This window comes from Melitaea cinxia, chromosome 3 (assembly GCF_905220565.1).
Source record: "Melitaea cinxia chromosome 3, ilMelCinx1.1, whole genome shotgun sequence".
NCBI classification, from domain to species: Eukaryota; Metazoa; Arthropoda; class Insecta; order Lepidoptera; family Nymphalidae; genus Melitaea; species Melitaea cinxia.
Genome location: NC_059396.1, coordinates 9,845,543 through 9,865,707, shown reverse-complemented (window position 1 = coordinate 9,865,707; position 20,165 = coordinate 9,845,543). Strand labels below are relative to the sequence as shown.

The 20,165-nt window shown below is 33.0% G+C and overlaps 2 protein-coding genes across 2 annotated transcripts; one reads left to right on the top strand and one right to left on the bottom strand.

Moving 5' to 3' along the window:
- Positions 1 to 748: 748 nt before the first annotated feature.
- LOC123669430 (UPF0598 protein CG30010) lies at positions 749 to 1,653 on the top strand. Its single transcript, XM_045603037.1, has 2 exons — positions 749 to 904; positions 1,055 to 1,653. The coding sequence occupies exons 1-2, from the start codon at positions 767 to 769 to the stop codon at positions 1,571 to 1,573; spliced, it is 657 nt and encodes a 218-aa protein (XP_045458993.1). The 5' UTR covers positions 749 to 766; the 3' UTR covers positions 1,574 to 1,653.
- Positions 1,654 to 1,874: 221 nt separating this feature from the next.
- Positions 1,875 to 7,180, bottom strand: LOC123669431 (protein crossbronx homolog). Its single transcript, XM_045603038.1, has 5 exons — positions 7,076 to 7,180; positions 6,931 to 6,995; positions 6,677 to 6,777; positions 6,401 to 6,588; positions 1,875 to 2,452 (listed from the first exon to the last, which is right to left on the bottom strand). The coding sequence occupies exons 1-5, from the start codon at positions 7,162 to 7,164 to the stop codon at positions 2,203 to 2,205; spliced, it is 693 nt and encodes a 230-aa protein (XP_045458994.1). The 5' UTR covers positions 7,165 to 7,180; the 3' UTR covers positions 1,875 to 2,202.
- Positions 7,181 to 20,165: the final 12,985 nt, after the last annotated feature.

The window sequence follows — 20,165 nt, the reverse complement described above, 5'->3', positions numbered from 1 at the left end:
AACTGTCCCTGGTTTTTAAAATTATATATATAATTATTGTAGTACATAATAAATAAAGGCCATCTTTATAATAACACCTTATCTTTGTATCTCCTTAAAAACCTAATTTCCCTATCCGAGTACTTGAATTTATCGATAATGCGTATCGACAGTTGTTACAACCACGGCTGTAAGCAACTTGTCAGTGTAGTTGCGGCATGTCATTATACTGTAATGACACAGAATGTATCTATGTGTGTGTAAAAAATGTAAGTGTGTTTTTAATTTAGTATGTGTGAGTTTCTTAGTGACAGACGATTGTTTTGTGTGGGAATTAGATAGTGTGCGTGTGTGTGATTTCCCCCTCGCAAAAAATGTCAGACAGTTTTGTATCGGTAAAAAACGCTATGGCTACTCCCATCCGTGTTGCTCTTGGCTTATTACCTTCTTTTATGTCACAGACATATGTCTGTGTTTTATGTAAATAATAACCGATAAAGTGGTTAATAACTGTTTTTACCGCTTTGATCGTGAGTTTACTTAGTTAGACTGGATTAAGGATTTTTTAAAATCTATTAATCTTTCCGTTAACAATAGATGGATATTATTAATAATCGGTATTGTAATCTATGTATTCTATGGATGTTGTTAGCTCTTAGTGGCCACTTTGCAATGTTCAACTAAAAGCCATTATGCAAAGAACTGAAATGAATTTGCAATGTCAGTGTCGGAGTGTCATTAGTTAAATTTATATACTATAAAAATGATTTTTTAAAAATTTATTGAAATGAATTTAATTAATAAGTCTTTGTTATTTTCTTCAAAACGTTCTTATGTACAAAAGCGATTTTTGAAGTATATACAAGGTCAAGAGCCGGAACCAAAAGTTCGAGAATATTTTTATTATATTGACCATCAAGGAATGGTATGCAAATTTCGACCGAACCTATAGATATAGATTTAAAAACGTATATTTAAAATAATAATTTAAATTTTTAAGAATTAATTGTAAAAATTAGTTCTTCGGTATTTTTATTTTTACCAGAATAAATTTACTTTGAATATTATATTTCAGCTGTTTTTAGATGATTCTAAGATGAAAAATTTTACATCATGTTTTAAAGAAAAGAAGTTTTTAGAATTTTTTTTTAAGCGTCTTCGGTTGAATAAAACTGGAAAATATGAAGATGAATTTCCGTACATATCATTATGTGGAAGAGAGAGAAATTATATTCGTTGTGATGATGTACCTATTGTTTACACGCACATTATTTCAAAAAGCAACCCAGAAGTCGATTTTTTAACATTTGGTTACGCTGGTGAACTGTTGATGTCACAATTTCAACCTGAAAAAGTTTATATGTTACCTACTACTGGTAGAGTGTATCATCCAGCGGATGATAAGTATGGAGGCATTGGACTGATTAGATCAAAACTTTCTATTGAAATAAGTAAAAATTTTACATTTAGAAATGGTGAAACTGAACCTCCAACGAATTTTATTTGGAAGAACAAAAATTACCAGTTAGATCAGCTGTGGTTTTCAGATGCAGTTCATAAACATAATATTACAATAAAATCGGTTCCTGATTAGATTCTATACTTAAAGATTAGTTACAAAAAAGAAGTTAAATAAAAAACTGTTATAAGTATGATAATATATTAATTTTAATATAAAAAAATTATATATATATATTACTAAAGAACTTATTAGATTTGTAATAATTATAGCTTTTGAAAAAAATTAAATAAAAATAGTGTTAACAGAATAAGTCTTTAGTTTTTTGAAAGTATGTTAATACTTTTTACTGTTACACAAGTAAATGAATACTTAATTTATAAATATGTGTGATATTTAATATTTTTCATAGATATAGTAATAACTAAATTAAGAATAAATTCAATCTTGCTTATAATAATAAACCATGTGAATACTACAACAATATCCAATATGTGTTATTAAACACAATATAATTGCAATTAGGATCGTCTTATAGCTTTTTAATTTGAAAATTTAAAAACCATAGAACTAAATTTACTAGCTATTAGTCACTCATTGTAATAATAATAATTGTACACACAAGCTCAGAATCATTATCAATTGTGAACAACATTAATTTAATGAAATATTTAAAATATTTTTTATCACAGTTTTGTCATATTATGGCTATATTTTAAGTTTGTGATTTGTTAATATAATATCAAGTATACATTCTATATCTGCTATGCATTATCTTCCTTTGAAAAGGATTGATAGGACCCAGATTGAACCCATGAAACACCATGTGAACTTTCATTTCCACCGGGCACTTTTAACATCATGTTTTTAGCTGAATCATGGATGTTTGGATCATAAGGTTTAAATGTTATGTAATGTTTGTCATCAGTGGGAGCTTCGTCATATATGTGTTCCATACTTGATGCTATACTTTCTTTTACCTTATCTATAAATAATTTTCTGTTTGTTTTGTAACTGTAACAAAGAGAAATAACTTTATTATAACAATTTTGCACTACAACAAAACAATAATTATGTTGATTAAAAAACTTAGCACTGTATGAAGAAGCAGTGTCTGAGTTTTTCATTTTAAATAGGAATAAAGGTTAATACCAAATTCCAGTATAGTTTTACCCTTATGCAAACACCAGCAAACTCAAATATATATACAATGAGTTTGTTGTCACACTGTGTCTGTTGAAATGTTCCTTCATAGCATCTTCATAGTAATAGTTTAGAAAATAGAATTTTTGAGGTAGCTCACCCAAAATAAGAATATTTTTACTTAGTTTGCCAATGGTCAGCGTAGTAGTAAGAACTTAAGATGTACACTCGGTTAGCTCCTGGTGATGCTTTTTTCATTCTACATTACTAATTCATATATTGCATATATCTCCTATAAGTTTGATGCCATCTTGACCTGAGATGTTATGAACTCCAAAGCTCGAACTCATTGCATCTGTTGCTGTAGAGTTGACAGTGATTTTTGTTTTATTGTTCGTAACCACTAGTTGAGTTCTTAGATGACAGGGTTTAGAAGAACCTTTCTTTGTGTTAATTTTTGTTGTTCAAATTTTTGAGAAAGATTTACAATCTTCTGTAATGCAATCAGCATCAGCCTTTAGACAACATAATATGTGAAGTTTAGTAAATAATTTTAAACATCTTTCTAAATAAGAATTTTTCTTAGCTAATTCTCTAATTTCAGTATTTTAGGGAATTGAATAGTATTTTTCTTTGTGTTTCAGCTCAATTTTTTTTTTTAATTCTTTACTGAGAAAAAATACATTACAATGAATTTTTAAATATTACTGGCCACATCACAAGTTGGTGAGGCCAGGATACTATTGAAAACCCCTATATTACATATACCCCCAATACATTATTTAAATTATACTTCGGGTGTTTCATAATAAAGAAAGCTCCTTTAGCTTCAATTCGCTTACATTCAACCAAAACATGATTAGTTTTCTCTATTTGGTTGCATTCTGTGCACAATGGCGACTTGACCCTCTTCATCATTACAGCCTTTACAGTCCACTGCTGAACATAGGCCTCCACAAGTTTACGTCAAAAATAACGTGAACTTATGTGTTTTGCCCATAGTCACCACGCTGGGCAGGCGGGTTGGTGACCGCAGTACTGGCTTTGTCGCACCAAAGACGCTGCTGCCCGTCTTCGGCCTGTGTATTTCAAAGCCAGCAGTTGGATGGTTATCCCGCCATCGGTCGGCTTCTTAAGTTCCAAGATGGTTGTGGAACCTTGTTATCCCTTAGTCGCCTCTTACGACACCCACGGGAAGAGAGGGGGTGGCTAAATTCTTTAGTGCCGTAGCCACACAGCACACCACCCATTGCACCCTCTTCATCACGAAACAATTGCTATTTAATGAAATGTGTCCGAATACCAAATTCTATGTACTGTGATTAAGTTGTCTAAATTTGTAGTCTGGACAAACCACTGCCAGCAATCAGGGACAGTGTTTTGTACCATATTTCTTTCCTTAAGGCTCGTTCATCTAAATGTTTTTATCATTCTTTCCAATATGTTTCCTTTAATGAAACCAGCACTTTTGAAAAGTATGGTAAATATTGTATTTCCAGGCCATTATCGTATTACGAGCTCAGTTGAAAATGCCGACATGTTAGGGTATCTACTGCAGTTTTATTTTACTATTTTGTGCAATTATTTCATACATAAATTTGATGATAATGTAAGCTATCTAAAGTTCTCGAAAGTTTGAAGCGCACCCAGCCACATGTTGTAAAACACTTTCCGAATCTGACAAAATGACTACATCTAGACAGGGAATATCCGCAATCTACAATTAAGCCTCTGTTTGTTCTGATTGCCTATTAGTACTGCATGTATTATTGAAATATTTGACGTAATTTTGAAACAAGCCTGACTTTTACTCTAAGTCTCTGAGCGTCATAAAAAGCAGCACCTATACCCAATTCATCTTTAGAAAGGGCAATAAAAAATTTTTAAAATTTACTATAGTGATTAATTATTTGTTGGTTGATTTATTATTGGTTGGTTGATCTATTTGATTTTAGAAATTTGTTATGTCAGCCTAGTTTCCACATCCTCAGTGTGATATGTATGTGTGAAATGGTCCTGATTTGTCTATAATATAATGCAGTAAAATGAATATAACTCGAGTTTGAAGGGTTCCTGCAACTGAGTTTTAGTCAGAAACATACAAGGGACTGAACCCAGGCCAAATGAAATTGCTGTTAATGATTAGATTATCTTCTTTGTATACAATGCACAGGAACCTCTTGTGTGTCTCCAAGACAGACAGGTGGAAATAAGTCTGGTGAAGGTCTGTTTTGTCTGCCAATTCTAACTTTGTAATTGTTTGGTACTAGGAACCATTTATTACATTTTCTGTTTCGGTAAAACTATCTTAGAGCAATAAATAGCTTTCATTTATACTTTGAGGTTTATTAACACTCATATTATTTTTAATTCCCCATTATTTTTCAAATTGGTCATTTGTTATAAGCATTAGAATAATTTGCTTGGTGTCTAAAAATTTAATTGCTATGTGGTCTTTTGGATGTCTGGTGTGAACTTGGGGAGGCCTATGTCCAGCAGTGGACTGCAATAGGCTGAAGTGACTGACTGATGTGGTCTTTTGAGCAATCTCCTATGAACCTCCTCTCTGACAGTCATTTTTGATATGTGAAGCTTGCTGAATTCTGAGTTTTATTTCTATGAAAGTTCTGATTTCTTTTATTTCTGCCTTTATAGTTAAATGATTTATTATTATTTTTCTTGTGTTAATATTCTTGAGTAAGTGGAATTTTTCTGGCTTAAAATTTAAAGATAGGCATGGTACCATTTCATTATTGAATTATTGATACAAGAGCTAATATTTTCTATTATATTTTAATCACCAAAATTACTCATATCCTTAAGTAGTCTATCTCATCTAATTTTCTATGCATTCGATAATTATTTTTTGACAAATTAATTGCATAATATTTTCAATATTTTTGTAACTAAATGTTTATATTCTAAAAGTTAACAGTTAACGAGCTAGTAAATTATTTGTTAAAGCTAAGATACTAGCTACTTTTAATGTCTTTCATTAGAGCAGAGAATTGTTATTATATTTTCTTATACTTAATTCTCTATTATGTTTACTAAATAAGTCTTATCAAAAATTGACCGTGAAACAGAATAAGTATGTAAAATAGCATTCTTATTTGGTAAGTTTTTTAATCCTATATATTGTGGTAATCTTTCTATACACTCAGAAATGTAACTTGATTGTGTACATAATTGTATATACAATGTATATAATTTATGTATTGTATATATAATTTATATAATTTATGTATTGTATATATAATTTATATATTTATATAATGGATGATGTACAATTTTTTTGTATTTCAGAAGGTTTTTCATTATTTATTCTTTTATTATTTGTACTCTAAGTATGAAGATTTTAGATAGGTATCATTGCCATATCTTGTTCTCTGCTCTTTCTTCAAAGCAGTAGAAATATATGCAGTTTTTCCTCAGAAGATGCAATGTCATAATTTATTATCACTGTTCTATTAATATTAACGATTAAATTAATATCTCGCTGAACATTTCATTGTAACTTGAAACACTGTGATTATACAACAGTTTTATGATGTACATTTTAAAGTAACTATCAATTATACAGCTGTCCCACTGAAATTCACAAATTCTATCAAGTAATGTATGTCAGCATGTGAAAACTTAAAAGTTGCACACATAGTTTTTGAAATATAAAAGTAAAATTACAGGGAACATTGAAAAGTTTTTACTTTTTTTCCCATTTAAATAAGAAAAAAAGTACACAATGCTTCTTTATACAATGCTGTGTTTTAGGAAAGTACGTAATATAATAAATTTTATAAAAGGGAAAATTTAACTTACAGCGAAGAAGCCTCATTATTGGCTGGTACCTTCATATTTAAATTGTGAAATATCCAATGTAAATATTTTAATATCTGCCAAATATGATTTTGTTTTCTATCCCATTGTGGAAATACTTCATTCAGTCTGAGAACCCCAGTCGATGCATCTATTGCTGGGTGAAACATTTGTGATGTAAAAGTAATAGTCTGAAAAGATAAGTGTTTTATTTATTATACCTTTATACCATTCATAGCTCAAAATATTATATAGTAAATATATTTAAAAAAAACTTACAGGCACTGTATCATCTGGAAATTTCTCAGGTAAAGTTAAAGTAAACCTAAAAACTCCACCTCCATATGTTCCAGATCTCACAAATATTACACCATACCACACTGAAAATAATTACATAAATCGTAAATTATTTTTTCTTTGTCAAAGAGAAATCATGTAAAAAGTAAAACTAACCAAATATATATTTATTGACAAAACAAATATTATGCTAATACATCTATGCGAGATTAAATAAAGTATATATTAGTACTTACAGAATGAGTTCTCATGCGACGGTATGACGTAGATTCCTGGTAAATTTTCTGTTTGCAGCATGCGACTGAAACGTTACATTACTTGAATTTATGCCCAAAATCTAAAAAACACCCATTTTCTAATTTACTGATATCAATTACTTACTATTCTGCCATGATTATATACTCTTGATGAAATATAGAATACCCTCCTTCCTTCATTTCTTTTATGATAATATTTTTCTCTTCATTCATAGATTTTTACTATATATAATATAGCTTTATTATTATAAACCAATTAAAGTCTATATTATTTTTTCTTTATAGCGATTATTTATTTAGAAGTAATTATTAATAGAAAGATTTGACAGTTTCTCTTTTTCTGACAGAAGGCGCGTTCCACTAAAGGCCCACAACTCCATTGACCACGATCGCTGAAGGGCGCGTTCCACTAAGGTAAAAAAGGCTATGGGCGTTGTACTTGTAGGCAAATATACAAAATGCATATTTGGGCGATGTCAGGTGTCAGTGTGCTCGCAATATGGCGGCATAGTGAAAACATGCAGCTGGGGGTTATGAATGAATATTTCGCATGGATTGGAGCAAAATTTAATTCAACATGGATTCCTGAACTTATCGTTGCGTTTTTGCAGAATGGGATGAGAGATAAGATTCACAATTTGACATTTACCAACTCTGACTATACACCTATTATTTTTTGAGCAAGGTGGGCGCAATTTGGTCGTGAATAGTGGCGTCATCTATTATCAAAGAGTATTGTCTATGATGTCGAGCGATCTCTCGCGACCACCACGGGCCTAAGGTGAAACGATAGAAAAGGCTTTGCGGTAGTTGTGGTCGCATAGTGGAAATCGACCAAAGTGTACTGTCTGGCTCTCTTAGGCTGGCGAGGGTAAATCAATTTTTTACTATTTTTTTTTCCTATTTCAATTGTTCATTAACTGTTCTTCAATGTACGATCAAAAAAAAAAAAATTTTGTTCGTTTTAGTTTTTTTTTCAATTTTAAAAAATTGACAAGTTAGCACTAAATATCGATTATTCTTTCTTTTTTTTTGCTCCCTACCTCGGAGAGCACGTTAAGCCGTCGGTCCCGGTTGTTATCATGTACAACTTGATAGCGATCGCTACTCATAGTTGGGATATATCCACCAACCCACATTGGAGCAGCGTGGTGGATTGAGCTCTGAACTTTCTCCTACGTGGGAAAGAGACATATCCCCAGCAGTGGGATATTACAGTCTGAAACGTTGCAATGGAGCCCAATTTCAATACTAAGAGTTAGATTAGTATGATAGTGTCATAACTTTTCTTTCGCGTCAACGCCGCTGTACATCACTGCTGTCGATGGGTGCATTTGTTATATTTTAAAACATAAATGCAGGCAAATCACAAGTTCCCACAATAAAACAACTTGTGTTGTGTATTAATACGGGAAGCAAAAACTTTGTACCCCTTTTTACGAAAATTGCGCGGACGGAGGAGTATAAAATTTTGTACACTTATAGTTTATACATAAAAGAAGTGCAGATGCTAATTTTTTTTTTAATTATGCACAAAAATATGGTTGAATTTTGACCAATGGCCGACCACTAGTTATATCTATTGTGATTAACAAACACATGTGAATCTGAATCATGTATCATCTATGTGCGTATATATTATATGTATGTATGTATGTATGCTGTGTGGGTACAGCATTAAAGAATATAGCCACCCCATCTTTTCCCGTGGGTGTCGCAAGAGGCGACTAAGGGATAACACAGTTCCACTACCACCTTGGAACTTATAAAGCCGACCGCTAGCGGGGTAACCATCCAACCGCTGGCTTTGAAATACACAGGCCAAAGACGTGCAGCAGCGTCGTCGGTGCAACAAAGCCAGCCCTGCGGTCACCAACCCGCCTACCCAGCGTGGTGACTATAGGCAACACACATGAGCTCACGCCATTTTTGGCGCGAACTTGTGGAGGCCTATGTCCAACAGTGGACTGCAATAGGCTGAAGTGACTGACTGATGTGGTCTTTTGAGCAATCTCCTATGAACCTCCTCTCTGACAGTCATTTTTGATATGTGATGATGATATATTGTATATGTATACTAGCTGACCCGGCGAACTTCGTATCGCCTAACACAAACTTTATCGTATGGTATTAAAGTTCAAATTGACTTTTAAGTATTATCACAAATCTTTTATATAGGAGTATAGAAAAGTGTTGTTTTTAGACTTTTTCAGGATATTAATTTTTTTTTTTTTTAGAATTTTTCTCTCCGTAAGAACCATCTTCGTACTTCAAGGAATATTTTAAAAAAAGAATTAGCGAAATCGGTCCAACCGTTCTCGAGTTTTGCGCTTAGCAACACATTCAGCGACTCATTTTTATATTATAGATGTATACGTGTCTATGTAAGTGTGTTTATACTTGTAAGTATGTAATATATTACAGTTATTTAGCTATTTTCTTTACGTTGTTATTTCTTGCACCGTGTTTCCAGCTATATGAATGACTCTCTTATGGCCATTGGTTAACTAGAAGAGATCTCTTCTAGGGATAAGTTCACTTTTGCAATCAACTTTACGTGTAATTTTCTGTATTTATTTTTTAGTGCTTCAAAGTATATAATACACATTTAAATATAAATAGAAAAAGAGACAGAATGCAATTCTGTCTTTGTTACACAGGACACTTATCTATCGTCATGCCTTTGGCGGCCGTAAATTGAGAAGAAAAGAGCAACCATTAAGCCGACGAAACGCCACTACTGTTATTGCAAGACCTGTGTAGAAGACCATGATTACACTACAGAAACCTCCATTTGAAAGAAGGCAGGTAGAAGTCGAGTCGATCACCTTATATGTTTAGTGCAGCGCAGTGTCTCATTAATTAGGAATAGCATTATTATTTCTGAACTATATTAAAAAAGCATTGCTCGGAGAAGGCTGCGCTCTTCAAATAAGAACCTGAAAAAATAATCTAACATATCGCTTGCACAAATGATCATCTGGTTTTATGGCATTTATTTACAACAGATTTTATAGGTACATATCAAGTTCGAGAACGGGCTGGCGCAGTGGTCGCTACAATTAGCTCATTGATACACGAGGATAGTACGCTTAAATCCTGCACGTTATAATATATGTTGGTATACTGTCGTAATTTGGCCGTCGATGATTGTTTAATATGTATTTCCGGTCCATCGACTCGGGATTTAGATTTATTAATTATAAGCTAATTAAATGTAAATCTTTTATTGTTTATTACTATAATACGCATTTAGAGCATTTTAATAAAGTAAAAAATATTCGTTTTAAGCGGTGACTAAATATAAAAGCTTACTGTTTAATTAAATATTAGTTTGAAAAATTAAAAAAAAAAAATTACAATTATATTTTTAAGGCCTAAAGTTTCGTTTATTGAATTATAATTTCTAATAAACCTTGCTCAATCAAATGTGAAGTATCTATTCTCCATGTTAGTATTATAAAGAGCTTTGAAGGGCTTATTTCGGCACACGGCTAAAGCACCTGATGATCTCGGGATAAGCCGACGGACGCCCTCTATTAGACAGGATTATCTTGCACGTGCCTAATAAATTACTAGTGACATCTCTATTCTATCCTGTATATAAATATTAAAAATATATTTTTCGTACGTACCTATAAAGAGTTCTTTCTCTTGAATTTTTGTCCAAAATTATTTTAGTCTATTATTACAGTTAATTAATTTTACATTTAAATTAGACACATTATGAAGACTGATTACATCTATTAAGAAGGTTGGCAATAGCTGCAATTCAAGTAATATTTTACAGTTGTTTTATTTAGCTAATTTTTTCAGATTTCAGTAAAACGATGTGCTTATTTGTATGAGTAAGGCTTACTCAGGTCTATACTTTTTCCGGTTTTAGTTGAGGTCTCAAACATGTAGTTAAATACTAAATCTATTGCAAAGTAGAAAGAATACTATTGCTACTGTTAACTGCAAGTTGGCTCTAAATTTAACTTGCAAGTGAAAATTTTGACTTTTTCGGCTCAAACTAATTTTATTTATCTAGGCATAGACCTCTACAATCTTAACAAGTTATGGCCCGTCATATGTAATATTATATCTAAATACAGCCAATTTCAATTGATTAAAAATGTGCCCGAGATTGTATTATTAAATAAATAAAACTTATGGATTGTTTAGATGTGTATTTTTTAGTTACTTACATGTACAATAACAAATTGAATCACACATACATCTAGTTAAAATTCTGTTACGATGTAGTGGTATTATATTATATTACAGAGTAGGTACAAAAAAACTAAAGCGATAAAAAAATGATATGTAGGTATATATATATATATAGATATAGTATAATTATAATATGAGTGACTTTCACTAAATGAATATATCAAGTCATTAAGCATTATACCTAAAATCACTTCGAAAAAAATATGACGTAAATTAAAGTTCGTTGGCTCTGTTGTTTTGCTCTTGCATGATATATTACTTAAGTTAAATGAACGGTTAAAGATCGTAAAATAATAATTGATAACATTTATTAAAATAACTAGCAGTGCCCGCGACTTCGTCCGCGTGGAATTTAAAAAAATGTTAATTTTTAGTTCGCTGAGTTGTAAAATAAATAAATTTCTAAAATAAAAGTAGCCTAAGTTACTCCTTATTACGTCGGTCATCTGCCAGTGAAAGTCCCGTCAAAATCAGTCCAGCCGTTTCAGAGATTAGCCGGAACAAACAGACAGACAGACAGCCTAAATTTAAAAAAAAAAAATTATTTTGGTATATGTACCGAGTATACATACACATGAATTTACTCGTAGTTAAAAGCGGTTATTTTAATATTACAAAAACACAATTTTTACAAACACTCCAATTTTATTTACTTGTATAGATATAACGTTTAATAAGTTTTAAATAAAAAAAAAAGCAATCAAGATGCTTATCACGAAACATAAATGTCTCGGCTGAAAAGTGTATGAAAAACACCCACTTCCGGGCGGCCAATGATTTCGGTTCGTCGAAGTAAAATACATTTGATATATATTTTTTATAATAAACTACTTTTTACAACGACTTCATCCACGTAGAAGTGTTACTTACTGTAGCTTTTTATTATTTAGTCTTACTTCTTTCATTTACTTCTTATCAAGTGTTTTAAAAGCACTGTGTGCTGTGTGAGCGTATTACATCGAAGCCACAGGACCAATTTAGATTGAGCTCGATATAAAGATAGACAGACGCATAGTTAGAAAAAGACATGAGCTACACTTCCTCGATAAACAAAACTTGAAATCCGAACTAGGTAAAATAAATTTGCCACCTTGCTCCACATACATTTCCATATATTTCCTATGTGTAACGATTGCAATTATCTGTATATGATAGTAACCGGGACTGACAACTTAACGTGCTCTCCAAGGTACGGTTGAGAGACACACAAGGACAGACACCAAAACCGGGAAGAAATACTTAAACAAATACCAATATCTATTCCGAGCGGAAATCAAATGCGCAAACAGTCGGTGCTTAGGCGCGTACATGGCACACGCACCACTACAGCAGAGCGATAGTTTATGTACATTATCTTCTCAAAATTAATAAGTGAAGAAAAAACTTTGTATCTCTTTTTTACGAAAATTGCGCGGATGGAGGAGTATGAAATTAAGCGGTAGGTACTTTTTTGTTTACAATTTACATACCGTACATCAATAGGATGTCATTACGGGAACACGTACAATTTTTTTTTGTAATATTCAAAACACAGTTTTGTACGTATAATTAATTAAAGCTAACATTGTTTACTTGACATTTACCTTAAAGTATTGTGTTCAAGATGGCTGATGCAGGTAGAAAAAGAGAGAAAATTAAAAAATGTCATTCTGAGAACGGTCATTTTGGGAACGTTCCCGAAATGATGATAGTGCTACCAAGATGACTATTTAAATGCTCTCTTTTAACTACAAAATTTATTTGCAGCAGTCATTGAAACAAAGGAAGAGGGAAAGTAGAAAAAGAGACCTAAAAAACAAACTAAAAAAGATAGGACTGCATATTTTCGCCAGAGAAACAAATTCAATGCAAGAAAAAGAAAGTTTCTGGATAATATGACTGATGAACAAAGAAAAATTAAACGAACTAAGGACAGGGTGCACTATATAGTAAAAACTGAAAACTAAAGGAAAATCAGAGGAAAGTAGAAAAAAGTGTCAAAGAAGTATAGAGAAAAGTAGATGTTAGAAAATGAAGTCAATAATAAGCCTCCACCATCAGACAATGTATCGACACCTCGAAACTTAGTAGGAAGACAAGTCGGAAGCAAAATAGTTAAAAAAGTTTAAGCAAAAGCTTATCGTAAAATAGAAAAAGAATAGAATTTAAAGTGAACGATTTAGTCAAACACATGAACGTACCTCCTGAAGTGCAAAAACTTATTTGGTGAGATATTATCGACGCTATTGAAAAATGAAGCTGGGACTTTGCCAAAAATGACCTGATCACTAAAACAATTTACGACTCTTCGTCGTCAGATGATGAAGATTTAGGAACGGTCTCCATTTGTCAGCAGGAAGAACAAAATCTCAATAATGTTTGAGCTGGCACGTCTTACGAGACAGGCAAAGGGAACCTGTACCCTAACCTAATTTTTCCTGAAAAATTCCTCTTAATTAAAATACAACCTAAAAAACAAACGTCTTTTATAGATATGTTGGCGTACGACAAATATCTCTTGAAGACGTTTAAGGCTCCTAAAACACTACTAAACAGTACTAAAGTAAAGTTTAAATTTAGACCCAACAAATATATCGTATATTACTTATGAACAAATAATTAAGATCGTTCCTAAACCTTTACTCGAGATCATTATTATTTTAAGTCAAATGTTGAAATGTTAAAAAAGTCTGATTATTTGATAACTTGTTTATATTTAATTTTGTTGATAGCATTAATGCAAAATTTTTCTTTGAGTTAGGTACTTTAAATTTCGTAATATGTTTTTATTACCTTTTATTTAAGTTTTCTTGTTTTAGTAACAATTAAGGTGGGCATTGACGATCAGTTTTTCGCGCTCTCCAAAATTTGATCGTGAGTGTAGAACCATAACTCCAGAGTTTTAACTGACACGCGCCACGAAAATCCAAACCGGTGCGTCGCGACGCGCTGAACTGCCCGTGTGTAATCATAGTTCCAAACAATCGCGTCATTTTGCTCGCAGCGTCTGCGGTGATTGAGAGTGCACTAGTGTAGTTTTTGTTTTTAAAATGTCGGCGCCGGTGTCCCCTACAAGTCATAATGACAGAATTTATTGAAAAATATAAAAATTCAGAATGTTTGTGGAAAACGGACGAAAATTATAAAATTAAACGGCATCGACAAAAAGTTTTATTTTACGCACCTACTATTTTTATTTTATTTTTATATTTTTAACATATACACACAGTCGTCTCTTCCTATAGTAAGCAATGTCATGCTTTGTGCTATAGGTAACTCTGCCGGCTGATATAGATACATTTTTTTAATAAATACTTATACTTAGAAATAAATAAATAAATTTATAATAAATGTCAATAACGTCACCGCGCATGATCGATTGACCATTGACATGCTTATTACAGATGAGGTACAACTAATAATAAAAACTGTTCATATAGAATTATAGACCATTGTAGACCAGTATATGCCAACAAACAGTAGCCGCTTTAAGAATTAATGTTTCTTCTTTGGAATCAGAATGCATTTCTTTTTCTCAACAAAAAAAGGTAGGAAGAGCCGGAGTTACGCCAGTCAGTGGGGAAATATTTCAACTGACACGAAAAACTGATCAGTTTAACTGACGCCAAAAACTGATTGTCAATGGGCAGCTTTACTGCATCATTCAGTGAACATCTAAATCGGTCCGGGAACACTGAATCATTTTCGAGAACACCTCTTGAATTCGATATTTACTAAAAATTTAAAAATATTCTTAAATAAATCATTACGGAAATACCACGGAGACATTAGTTTTGCTATATTCGCAAGTAATTAAATTGAAATGTTATTCATACTCGGGTGTATCTTAAACTTTATACATGAAAATCGTAACTTTACTCTGAATTAGCATTATAATCAACTTAACTAGTAATTGTTACTATCTATAAAATTATTTATTGGTGTTGCAAAATACATTGATTTCATTTAATTCACGGTAACCGCCTATTTACATAAAAATTAGATTTGAGTACATTTTAAAATTATAATAAAATAGAGCACATAGCACATAATATATACAATTAAGACTATATAAATAAGTTAAATCAAAAAAACTAAAAAAAAATGTCTATTAAGTTTTTTTTTATGAGAAATACAAACACCGAATTCGCCACCTTGGTGATTTTGAGCCAGGTATGCAAAACTTGTTGGATCCGTCTATTGGCCACCTTTAGTAAAATCTGTTAATTCTCAGTGCAGTGTCGTAGTGGATTAAGTCCTACCCCTTATGTATATAAAAAGCTGTTTATGTATGTAGCCTATAAAGCTGTAATATATTTTTCAATTTAGTTTAGTTCAGTTTCAAAATATCATTTCATTTTCATAGAGATGTTGATTTTTTTTTAAGGTCAGTTGACATTTGAAAATATCCAGAAGATTACTATGTTCTTAAGTTGTTGACAAATAATAGTGATCAATTATTTTCAGTGTAATATAATATAGCTATTAAGTACTGTATGTAATTATAGTTAAAACATAAATAAGTTAATTTCTCATATATCTAGAACGATTTTGAATGTTTTATTATAAACAAACAATCATTTATGTAGTAATCTACTTGTTTTACGACAGCAGTTAGTTCAGAGAAAACAGACATTAATTCGAGGAAACATGTGGAAGAGATGGCGCTACTCGCTTTCAAAGTGCCGCTGCATGCGCGCCCCGGCTATAAAACCCCGTTATTTGATGTAGCCTCTGCAGTGTAATTTAGATCTATTGGATAAACAAACAGCTTCATTTAGCTTTTGACTCCATATAATTAAAGTTCAGTTCCGGAGATCTGGTCTAGTGTTATACAACTAGAGAATGAAAAATTAGGACATCTTAACGTGTTTCCAAACGTTAAGATTTTAGCTTTAAAAAAAATAATACTAAAGGCAATAAAAAAAGTCACATAACATGCACGAAACATTTTTATGGATATGTTTTTTCATAGTAAATCGAAAGTAGTTCAAGATTGTTTCAGTTGATTCTTGTTACTTTATCTTCCAAAATGAAAAAGTTGCTGCCAATAGGTACCAATAAAATAGTTCAACAGTGAATACAAGGCATGGATGAATATAAATATCAACTAATATTGGTTTTATATAAAGACAAAATTATAAGTTAACTATATTGACTTTTTTATTTCAAGTTAAGGATGGAAACCTCAAGCATGCGGTAACAACTTAGTTTGAATTACTCAAGTGTTATACGAGACATCTCAAATGTCAGGGAAACCCTATGACGTACTGGTTTGGAGCATTCTTAAGTTCTTCATTTTCGTGGGAAAATACCGAGGGCGCACGGATGTAACTTTTAAGCAACTTTCTAATATTATTTAAGTCTACACGGTAAAAAAAAATAACTAATGAATTTTACCAACCAGAGCTCTCTCATAATAAAATAATTCATTAAATAATATGTAAAATAATAGATACGTATATTTTATATACCTATATTTTTTTTTAGGAATCGAATTACTTTAAAGTTCAACCTAAGAATAGGATTCACTCTATTTTAATAAATATGAGCAAAAAAATAAGAGCTAATGTAAGCCCACAATATATGCACAGATATTTTAATATGTACGTATATGTATCTATATGATTATATTGATTCACCCGTACCGCTGGTCGTTCCCACGCTCTTAAAGAATTACACGATATGCTCTTTTGGTGCTTCGCCCTAAACCTGAACCTATTGCACAAAAAGAATGCTCTGATAAATCACAAGCTTTGTACAGCAGAGTTTTCGATTTTGCCTTTACGTTTTTTGCTGACATCGATCAGAGATGATGTCCGATAAAGGACGTACCTGCTCAATTTTGACGGTCAAGGTGCCGTATGTCACAATAAAAACTAAGATAAAATCTAAAATATTTTCTTATATTCAAAGTAATTCCTACTTCCGCGTAACATTTTATATTAAAAGGATGATAAAGACGAATAACACAAATTTATAGATGAAAAATACGTGATTTATCAAATTTAACAATGGAAATGAAATACCCTATTATGTACCTATGTTATTAAATTTACTATAATTTATGAAATTCTGTAATAATCATAAATAAATATAGCAGTGTTCTAATGAAACGCGTTAAATTTAGATCTAACTATTCAACCTTTAAATACAGCAATTAACTGCATGTTCAATGAGCATAAACGGGAACATTTCCTGAGCTAAATTGGGTATAATGAGCGAAGGGTGAGGGTTGCGCGGGCGCAGGCACAGGTGCGCCGCGCGTGCAACTCCGAGCGCCTGTCTTTACATCTGAACAACATGTGACGGGCGCCTAATTGTACTTAATTGCGATAGCGTGTAAGGCGAACAAATTCGTTTCAATTTAATACTTTTTGACCCAACGATGTATTTTTCTACGGTAACTTACAATCATCACATGGTTTGTGTACCCGAATTTTCATAAAATTTTATAATAAGTTGGCATACTAGGTTGGCAAACAAGCGTACGGCACGCCTGATGGTAAGTGATTACCGTAGCTTGTAATACCAGAAGCATCGCAATTGCGTTTTTTTTTTTAAATATAACTAAGTAGGTCGGCAAACAAGCGTACGGCTCACCTGATGTTAAGCGATTACCGTACCTTATAGACGCCTGCAATACCAAAAGCATCGCAAGTGCGTTGTCGACCCAATCCCCCCCCTCAGGAGCTCAGGTCACCTTACTCACCAACAGGAATACAATACTGCTTGAAAACAGTATTATTTAGGTGTTTTCTTCTGTACGATCGAGGTACTACCCCAATCGGGATGCTCCATATATTTTGAGCAGAAGATTCCTGCTGTGTCCTACCTCAGTTAGACCTCAGTAGTTACCTCAGTTGCTAACTCTACCCCCAATATTCCCCAGGAGCTCTGATCCTCTTACTTACCATAGGAACATAACACTGCTAAAAGCAGCGTTATTTGGCTATGATCTTCTGTAAGGTCGAGATACTTCTCCAGATGGGTTGCTCCAGATTTTGAGCAGATATTTCCAGTAGTTAAACGTTTGTTTGTTTAACTTTATTAAATTGGTAGAAAGAGGCCAAATCAATCACTAAATCAATATATTCCAACCATCTAGTAACGTTCGTGTATCATTTCAAACTTGCAAAGTATATGTTTGTAGCTTTAAACTTTCTAAAGAACTTTTTAAGTACCTTTTTTTTACAGAACTGTGCTACGAGCAGTCACTTTAAGCTCAATGGTCGCGGGCTCGGCATATGGCCGGGGTAGATAGATGATGACGGGGTAGATGCTCGCTTCAGCCTGTAATATCCCACTACTGGGCATAGGCCTCTTTCCCCATGTAGGAGAAGGATCAGAGCTTAATCCACCACGCTGCTCCAATGCGGGTTGGCGGATATATTCCCTACTATGAGTAACGATCACTATCAGGTGTACATGATAACAACCGGGACCAACGGCTTAACGTGCTCTCCGAGGCACGGTGGGGAGACCCACAAGGACTGCACAAACACCCAGACCACGGCAAACACCTGTATGGCCAATACAAATGTTTGTCATGTGCGGGGATCGAACCCGCAACCGCCAGCGCAACAGGTACAATCCATAGCTATGACCGTTGCGCCAACGCGGCGTCAAAAAAAATATTTTGCAATATCAGCCATCTGTCAGGAACAGCCGACTGTGTGTTATTGATAGGTATAGGTACATATTACTGGAACGAAGTTCCTTACGGCAGGCTTGACATTTGGCTGGGCGACCGAACTGAAAAAAATGTGAGACTAAAACCGTAAGAAAAATATATAACGGAAGTGACGTAATATCAGTCACACAACTGTATAATATGACGTTTGTAAAACTAAAAGATTACTATTAAACTTTTTTTTAAATTATTTATGTAATTTTATACTGTCGACTAAAATAAATAAAGACATGTTTTTTATTTCACTTAATAGTTTGAATTATTATTATTATTATAGACTGGATGTCACTCCACTCGCTTAATATATAATAGATACGTATATTATAATAAATACTTATATAAATAATATAGTAAATTTACTTATACTTACATATATAAAAATAAGCGGGTAGAGGAATACGCCCCGGCAGGGAGATCATACGGCCGGGGGTTAGGACTGTAGACTGAGAAACCGGCGGACAATCCTAGCCGATTCAAGTAACACCGCCCTCTGTATTCTGGCTGCGAGCGAACCGTCCCGGATCTCAGATGGTGAGCGAGGCTAACCGGGATCAAACCGTTGGCAGATTTTACGATAGGAATGATTTCAGCGGACCCCACATCTCACATGTCGACAATCTCGTGCGCCTGATCCAGATATTTACGATTTTCTGGTTCGGCTTTCACGAGGTTCTCGTCATGCGGAACGGTGATTTCCACTAAAATCACCTTCGACCGTGTACTGTCCATCACCACGATATTAGGCTTCTTCGCCAGTATCGTCCTGTCTGTGGCTATAGGCAGGTCCCAGTAGAGCCGGACTCCGTCGCGTTTGAGTACTGGCACCGGTGAGTATTGGTAATATGGCATCCTCTGTTTCAGAAGATCGTACATAAGAGCAAGCTCTTGGTGGAGAATCTTGGCCACTTGGTATATATGTCTGTGCAAGTACTCAGTGTGCAAGCGCAGAACATCCCGAAAGCACATGCCTGAGTGACTTATCGGGATGACGACATGCTCGACAGAAGTCGGGAGTGCCATCCTTCAGGATGTGCCTTTTATTATTATTATTTTTTTGTTTGATTTATTTTATTTTACGGCATTTGTTATTTTCTATAATACTAAATTTCCTAAATAATTTTATATACTTAATTAAAAACCAATCAACAAAATTAAAAAAATCAAGAACTAGAAAATATATATAAAATTCAACATTTTTTTTTAAATTATGTTGCTTCTATACTATCCGAAGAAACTTCGTTCCTACCTGATATCCCATGACACCACATATTTTTGGTATTTTTTTGAACTTTTACAAAAATAAAATAACTGAATTTTGCAAATGAAA

Bases quoted from the DNA above. Each gene is read 5' to 3' on its own strand.
- LOC123669430 (XM_045603037.1), top strand. From the start codon at position 767: ATGAATTTAATTAATAAGTCTTTGTTATTTTCTTCAAAACGTTCTTAT. The intron at 905-1,054 runs GTATGCAAATTT...ATTATATTTCAG, and splicing joins ATATTGACCATCAAGGAATG to CTGTTTTTAGATGATTCTAA.
- LOC123669431 (XM_045603038.1), bottom strand. From the start codon at position 7,164: ATGAATGAAGAGAAAAATATTATCATAAAAGAAATGAAGGAAGGAGGG. The intron at 6,778-6,930 runs GTAAGTACTAAT...AATTATTTTCAG, and splicing joins GTCGCATGAGAACTCATTCT to TGTGGTATGGTGTAATATTT. The intron at 2,453-6,400 runs GTAAGTTAAATT...TCTTTGTTACAG, and splicing joins AATAATGAGGCTTCTTCGCT to TTACAAAACAAACAGAAAAT.